This window comes from Lepisosteus oculatus, chromosome 7 (assembly GCF_040954835.1).
Source record: "Lepisosteus oculatus isolate fLepOcu1 chromosome 7, fLepOcu1.hap2, whole genome shotgun sequence".
Lineage (NCBI taxonomy): Eukaryota > Metazoa > Chordata > Actinopteri > Semionotiformes > Lepisosteidae > Lepisosteus > Lepisosteus oculatus.
In genome coordinates, this window is record NC_090702.1 from 45,136,574 (window position 1) to 45,144,364 (window position 7,791).

Genomic DNA, 7,791 nt, shown 5'->3' on the forward strand with positions numbered 1-7,791 from the left:
GGGTTGGGCTTAGGTTGTTTTACATTGTGACCTTAACCACACGACAAATAATGTGTTCATTAGTATAAAATGTTTAAATAATTTTGAAATTGAGTGTAAAGCTTTCTCTGACTTAAAAGCCAAAGTAAATGTATTATAGAAAACGTATGAAGAGTATAGAAGTAAAGTGATAAAATTAAAAGAATTACAGGATTAAACTGTATGTGAAATAATTTAGACTTAACCATTTGTATGTTTCTGCTAGAAGGAATTTTATTTGTATTTTTGTAAGCAAAAAAGTCCTGTTCTGCCAAGTTAATTGGTTGATATACATAGTTGGAGAGGGGTCACAGTTGCTGTAATACACAGATGAACATTTACACCAGCACAAACGTAGGAGTTAGTAAGGGTTATCTCGGGCATGCTCCATGATGGCCATGAGAGCCAGCCAGGTCTCCTGTGCAGTTGGAATGATTTGGTTGGCTGGCAGCAGGAAGCCATAACGACCACTGTCCCTCAGTTCAAAGGTGAAGGAATATTTGATGCCTTGGTTGTAGGTCCAGTCAATAGTGCCACCACTGGCCTGGTCTAGTTGGTTAAAAAAAAAGAATGGCATGACTTTCAAATAACTGTTTTTTCATTGCACTTGTATGCAAGAACTTTACTTTCCAAATACTAAGCCATATGCTTTCAGACATTTATCTAGCATTAATTCTTGATTTTCTAGAAAACTAGATTATTTAATGAAGTGCCAATGTTTTAAAAGAAATATGAATATATTAGCAAGATTTCTCAAAATGAATAATTTAATCACACAGGTATAAAAGAGACAAAAATATATTGATCATAAAAATGCTTTTCAGTTGCCCATGCCATGTATTTAAAACAAGAATGTTGTAAACATGTATTACTTACAGATGGTAGTGATAATACTTCCATATCTGTAGTTGGTTTGATACAGTGAGGACAAAGCAGTAACAGCTTTTGTTGCAACGTTATGCTGTAAATAAAGAGGATATACATGAAATAAACATGCCTTGATCCTGTCTGTTGTCACTTTAAGTTTCAGCTTATTAAAAAATAAAATTATCTAAGGAAAGTCTATTTCCCCTTTTTAACATAGTGTTTTCCATGTAGGAAGAGACCCGCTTTGCCCACTGAAGTGTAGCACCCATTTAGGTGGCATAGAGGCAGCTATTATGCACCAACAACATCAAAAAGCAATGGATCAGACAAAGAGAAAATGTGGCTCACCAATTCAATTTTGTTGAATCGTTAGGTAGGCTAGATTGTCCAAGCCCAGACCTCAATTTAGTATGATGAGGTTAACATCTATAGTCTTACAGTGCCAGGACCAGGACAACAGAGCAGTGAGGGCCAAGACCTTGTTTTAATGACATCAAAATCACAGCACTTTCTGCAGCACAGCGTCCCTGATCAGTATACTGGGACATTGTTTTTTTAAGGCCATCGACTGGTCCATCAGTATCAATTACAGTAGTAAGTCAAAGGTTATGGGACATGATCAGATCAGTAGAAAGTGGTAATGGTGCTGTAATTATCCATATCTACTGTAAGTGTCCTGCCAACAGACGTTTGCTACAGTATCATTGTTACTGAAAAAATTAGTTTGTAATCACTACTTGGTGGTAACTACTGTGATGCAGAAGTTCATCCCCAAAACAGCTTCAGGGTTTTGACTGGGTCCAGCACTTTTTCCGTTTCTTTTTTTTACAGATTTGAAATTTTGTGGAAAAGTTTTGACCTACCAGTTCCTCTTGATCTCGGGCAGGAGTTCTAGTGTATCCATAAGGATAAAGAAGCATCTGGGAGTAACTGTGAATGGAGACGAAGGCCTTGAAGTTGCCGTGACTCTGCACAAAGTCCACGATGGATTTCACTTCCGACTCGGAATGAGCATACGGCCCACGGTAGGTCTCGGAGCAAGGGTTACTGCTGGCACCAGCCCCTGCCGTTAGAAGAGTCAAAAGATGTTATCAAAGAAGTCCAACTGGAGAAACCAGAGGGCCGAATCATAGACACTTGACAATATGTACACTTAGGAACTGATGTTTCTGACTGACAGAAGACTTTATTGTTTCTAATGTTTCAAAGTCTCTGCAGCCTACCATTAAGCATCACTAAAGTGGAAGAGGGTGCAGAAAACCAAGGCATTTATAACGCTATGATCTGAGGAATTTAGAATCAAAACAAAAATCCCTTTAGAAGAAATAAATTCCTCCAAGAATATAAACATGTATTGTATTCACTGTACTAAATGTACCATAAAAGCGGCCTAGAAATAAACAGGAGGGTCACAAATATAGTTTATGGATAAACATAACTTTGGCCACTTAATAATGAAAAAATATTAAGTTCATATGGTCAGTTTTTGGAAATTGTATTTTGAGACTCTCCATCTTGAACTCAAAGATCGTATTTGGTTTGTAAATCTGTATCTGTTCTCTGTCAATGTGCAGAAGGAGACAGAAGGATGTGTTTTGCTTTAACTATTAATAGCAGGTTTGTGCAAACTAAAACAATACTGATTTAAGATAAGGTGGTTTCCTAAGTCCTTTATTCCCAAAAACCAAGGACATTAATGTAACTTCAAACAAAGTGACTCTAAAAGGTTTCAATAGACATTCAGATCTTAGTGTAACAAACGTGTCATGGAGCTGTACAGTAACAGGAAAATTAAAGGATTTTAAATATAATAAAGACTGTTTAAACTGAACATTTAAGATCTAAACTCAAATATTTTTAACTTTAATGCTGCACCAAAATGTTAATGGAATAAATTTACAAATTATTTTCAACATACAATACATATTTATACATTGAATTTTGCTGCTGGGAGCAACATTTAGTCCAGCCATTAAATGTTCTTGAGTTTTTTCTAATCTCTTTCTTGGTATTTCTTCTTACCAGCATTGTCATGTTTAGCAATCTCAGCATCAAAAACTCAGCAAGGGGAGCAGTTAACATGTATTACAAGCCTAGTAAACTATACCAGAAGATATAACAATTACTGTACCTCCAAAGCCAGCATCCCAGTTTCTGTTTGGGTCTACTCCCCTACAGGATGATCCTGGGTTTGTAGATCGAGTTTTACGCCACATACGGTTCTGTGCCACAAAAGGACAGTAAGAAAGATTGCATGAAGATCCTTGGCTTTGAAACACTGAGGTACGCTAGGTGAACATATGAATTGGATCTCACTTACGGATGTGTGTGTAAAATAATAGCCATCTGGGTTAGTGACAATCTCAAGGAAGATGTCCATTTTGTTGAGGATTGAGGTAAGGGAAGCATCACGTCCGTAGTCTGTTGCGATCTGAAACATGTATTACACAATGTAGTTATGAAAGCAGTGACACAATCCTGAATGTACACAGCAAGAAAGAATTATGCTAAAACGTAGCATGGATTTTGGCTACATTAGACCTTTATAATTCCAAATGAGTTTAACTTTCTGTTGACAGAAAGTAGTGAATTATATCATCCCTGATGCTGATGTTCTGAATGTTAATTTTTTATTGTGACCTGACAGTATAAAACCATAACAGATCCCTAGAAGGAATTCTATTTTTTTTCCTTTAGTAAATTTCTAGAATCTTTTTTTTTTTTTGAGGGTGCTGGCACCACACATCTTGTAGTCTATCCATACTGGAAACAGAGAAGTAACACAAGGCACCTTCTTTGCAAACCACACTCCACTGGCCTGGGTGACCCATTCTCTGGAGTGGATGCCTGTGTCAATCCAAATTGAAGGACGATCAGCTCCACCAGTGCTGAACTGTGGAGAAGAGAATTTGCAGGGCAATTGAAAAACAACTTAGAGTGCAGAGCTTTTGTTAAATGTTTTGCAGATTCCATAGTGATTCATCATCATTACCAATTGGCAACACATGCCAGAGATCATATTTATAGTGTATTAATTGAGCACAAACTTCAGTGCTTTAGAAGAAATGCATATTTTGTCACTGAATAATGAGACCATCACATTGTTTTCAAAACCTTTGGTTAACTGTTTACCTGAAGCACATATAAAGGACGACCCTCAAAACTTTGTCCAATTTGGATCTTGCTGACCAGGTTGGGGTGCTCAGAAACCAGTATATCCATCCATCCATAAATCTAAGAACAAACAAAAGCAAACTCTTAGAAAAGGACAGACATGAAATCAGCAGAAAATACGGCTTAAAGCTATTATCTCAAAAGTGAGTAAATGCAAGAGAAATGGCTGTCGTATTTAACTCCGACGTTCACTAATAAGATAATTCAGCCATTGTAGCCCATTTATTTACTTGGTAGTTACTAACTAATTAATGCAAGAATCTCATCCAGCTGTTTTGTTTAAAAAGAAACCAATTGAAGGGGAAAATTCTATACTGGACAGGATAAATCAGGATAGGGTGGTACTGTATAAATCAGGTATCGAGATGGCACTAAAAGAAAACAAGGAATACAACTTGTTATTCAGAAGCCATTCACACAACTCTTCCAACAATTCCTCAAAACAGGGCAGTCTTTAACCAGTACCCAGGAACTGGTGAATTGTTAATGTGGTGCCTGTCCCTTAAAAGTGTAAGAAAGCTGAAACAAGACTAGTAAGTCTGACTTCTATAACATGTAAGGTAATGCATCATCTATATGTACAGTAAATGATAACCTAGGTAATAGTCAAAATGGATTTAGAAAAGGCAGGCCATGTTTAACCATCTTATCCGTTCTTTGAACAGCCAACAGTAGCAATGAATTGACACAGAGCATACTGTATGATATAGAAGAAGTCTCCACAGCCAAAACATTGTGTTTCTTTTCTTCCCTTTTCAGCATGGAATAAACTTTTACTTGTTCCTTTACTGTATGTAAATTTCAGCAGACTTGTGGTAAAAAGATTAATTCTCTAATTGCAGGCTAAAGGCATTCAGGGAAAGAGTGATCGGAATGAGAACTGGTTAACAGAAAACAGAGTACAGATCAGTGGTGAAAGTAAAATCATAATTTCTTATAAAGGCGCTGACAAAGTCAACCAATTTCTTCAGAATGAACAGTAAAATCTGAACTGGAGGACACAAGTCTACGTGGACGTGTATTTAAAACCAGCAACAAGAGACGCATCTTTACTCAGGGTTGTAGGAGTTTGGAACAAGCTACTTTTCCATTTTGATGAATTCATTTTCTCTGGCTTCTTTCAAGATCCTTGGGACAGTAAGATACTACAGTAGCTACAAAATGAGCTGATGAGGCGAATGGCCTCTTCATGTTGGTAACCTTCCTTATGTTTGTTAAAAACACCTCTTTGCCTCTCCTCCAAACAATACTAGTTAATGCATTCATTACTAGCTGACTAGAAATTTGGACTCCTGATTGTGCAAACTTATCATTTAGCGTTCTCTGACCTCATCCAGAGTGTGGTAGGTGGAATAGACAAAGCTGTCAGTGTTGTGGTCTTGCGGCATTGAACGAAATCTCTTCATCTGATGTTGCTCTTCATCCAGCAGTGCCTGGTGCAGTAAACAGAGAATTAAATCATTAATCATGAATTGGTAATAATGAATTGGCGTTATTTTTTCAGCAATAACTACGTCTTTGTACATCATGGAGAGTATTGTTTTTTTAGTCTGAATTTTGAACCGAATTGTTATGGTTAAAAATTGCTCGATATGCATTAAGAAATAACACTGGATGAATATTGGTATATTTTGGAAGACAGGTGTGGAAAAAGCTTGGAATCTGGTAACTTTCCCAGACACACAAGTCCTGTCGATAGTACCTGCAGGTCTTTAACCATGACAGTGTAGGAGATGCTGTTGGACTCTAAGAACACTTTGACGGCTTGGAGGCTGGCAAATGGAACATGAACATCAATAGGGAGATCGGGATGTCTTGGCTCCTTCCAGAATTCCAACTAGGAAAAAAAAAAGACTTTTTTTTATGTGTCACACTGCACATCAAACTCTTTCACAATAAAACGAAACAGCTTTAACTATCTGTATTGAGCAAATTGGAACTTTTGTTCACTGTCAATGTATACTGAAGTCATTCTTTTGTAATCTAAATGTCTAGCACACTAGATGAGAGGGCAGGAGTGGTCAACCTTCTAGATTTATTACTAAAAGTCTGAGGGATTCAAATCCCATCCCATTTGGTCCAGTAAAAACACCCAGCTGTGTAAATGTGTCCTAATGCAAGTAACGTTGGATAAAAGCACCACCCAGATAAATTAGTTACTGACCTTAAAAGAAAGGAAGATGTATACATATACAGATAGAGGCATATGAAAGGACATTGTTCAAATTCACAGAAATTGTAATCAACCTGACAGACAGGATTGCATTGGTGTTGTAATATGGTTACTATTTATCTCTGGTCTGTCTTCTTTAATCTTTTGCAGCCATACATTTGTAATTCATTTAAATAATATGTATTAATTTAGGGCGGCATGGCTGTAAATGTTTCTGTCTCACAGTTTTTTGAGATCCGGGTTCGATTCCCAGCTGGGGAGTTCTCATGGCTTTTTCTCCAGGTGCTCTGATTTCCTCCCACTGCCCAAAGATATGCTGCTGAAATCTGGTTGGTTATTGTAAATTGTCCATTCTGTGACCTTGCAATGAACGGAAATGCATTTACAGTAGGCCCCATTCTTTTTTTCACCAGAAGAGGTCACTCACATGTCTACATCTGAACAGTGCTGATGTTGTGAATATTAAAATATAATAATATTAAAAGTTTACCCTCTGACACTTAGAACAGTTGTATTATTATTATTATTATTATTCATGGCTTAGTAACAATGGCGGTGAGCAGATTTGTTTTCAGATACAACACTATTTCTTCCTCCTCTGCCACTTTTTACACACAGCTGTACCTGCAAGTCTTCAAGGTCCGAGAGTTCCTGTAACAGGGTGATCTGATCTTCATCTTTGGCTGTTACCCGCAGCACCTGATCTCTGCAACCACAGCATAAAGGTGTTAGAATTCAACATTTAAAAAAAATTACATTTAAGAACATTCCTGGCAGCTCTAGTACTTGTTCCGGACAAAATAGGGCAATCTTTCCCACTAGCTATCCATTTCTTCCACACAAGGTCTCTGAAAGCTAGGAGCCTCCAAATGTTTCAGACATTCTAAAACACTTTTTCTTGTGTGAATCTGTATTCAATCTGCAAATGATTAGTTATAAAAGATAACAAATGAGCATCGCAAATCATTGTGATTTGCTCTTCTTCCACATCACATTCATTCCATCAGTATCAGGTCTTGTAAAGTAAATGATAAAGTTTTTCATGAAGACATGCCGTAAAACAATTCAATTTCTAACTTCAGGTATTTCATTAGATGTCAGCTGCACATTTGTTTTTCAAAGCCTCTAAAGGTCTAGGAACGTACCCCACAAACAGCTTCTGGCTGAAAACAGCCACAAAAAGAGCAGCGAGCAACAGCAGCCCCTTCATGCTGAAGAAAGAATAGAAACATGCTCAGCGCTCAATTCCTTTTATAGCGTCACAAGCCACACGGTTGCATAATGACCTCACATTTACGTGTAATAAATGACCTTCTGGAATGGGCACAAACAAGTGTCTGCTGTTCAGTTTCCCACAGATATGTCTCAAGGACCTGATATTGTCTTGTAGGCACTTTCAACATTTGAGATGTGAGCCAGCACTTTCTGAAAACAAGTGGCCTCGACACAGTGCTTTCTGACGTCTCTCTTGCAGCTGCAGAACTTGACTTTTGAAATTTTAAAGCTGCTAAGAATAATTGCAAACAGGTTATAGAGGAATGAAGATTATAAGGATGAGA

At 37.4% G+C, this 7,791-nt stretch overlaps 1 protein-coding gene across 1 annotated transcript; it reads right to left on the reverse strand.

Moving 5' to 3' along the window:
• Positions 1 to 234: 234 nt before the first annotated feature.
• Positions 235 to 7,480, reverse strand: LOC102685663 (carboxypeptidase A1-like). The gene is made up of 11 exons (XM_006633274.3): positions 7,378 to 7,480; positions 6,857 to 6,938; positions 5,762 to 5,896; positions 5,388 to 5,492; positions 4,018 to 4,119; positions 3,677 to 3,778; positions 3,206 to 3,316; positions 3,017 to 3,107; positions 1,749 to 1,948; positions 895 to 979; positions 235 to 567 (listed from the first exon to the last, which is right to left on the reverse strand). Exons 1-11 carry the CDS (start codon positions 7,440 to 7,442, stop codon positions 380 to 382), a joined length of 1,266 nt encoding a protein of 421 aa, XP_006633337.2. The 5' UTR covers positions 7,443 to 7,480; the 3' UTR covers positions 235 to 379.
• Between the last annotated feature and the right edge of the window lie 311 nt (positions 7,481 to 7,791).

Excerpts from the sequence above, each read along its gene's own strand:
- LOC102685663 (XM_006633274.3), bottom strand. The coding sequence starts at position 7,442 with ATGAAGGGGCTGCTGTTGCTCGCTGCTCTTTTTGTGGCTGTTTTCAGC. Across the intron at positions 3,317-3,676 it reads GAGTGTGGTTTGCAAAGAAG|ATCGCAACAGACTACGGACG; the intron begins GTGCCTTGTGTT and ends TACATGTTTCAG. Across the intron at positions 568-894 it reads AAGTATTATCACTACCATCT|ACCAGGCCAGTGGTGGCACT; the intron begins GTAAGTAATACA and ends TTAACCAACTAG.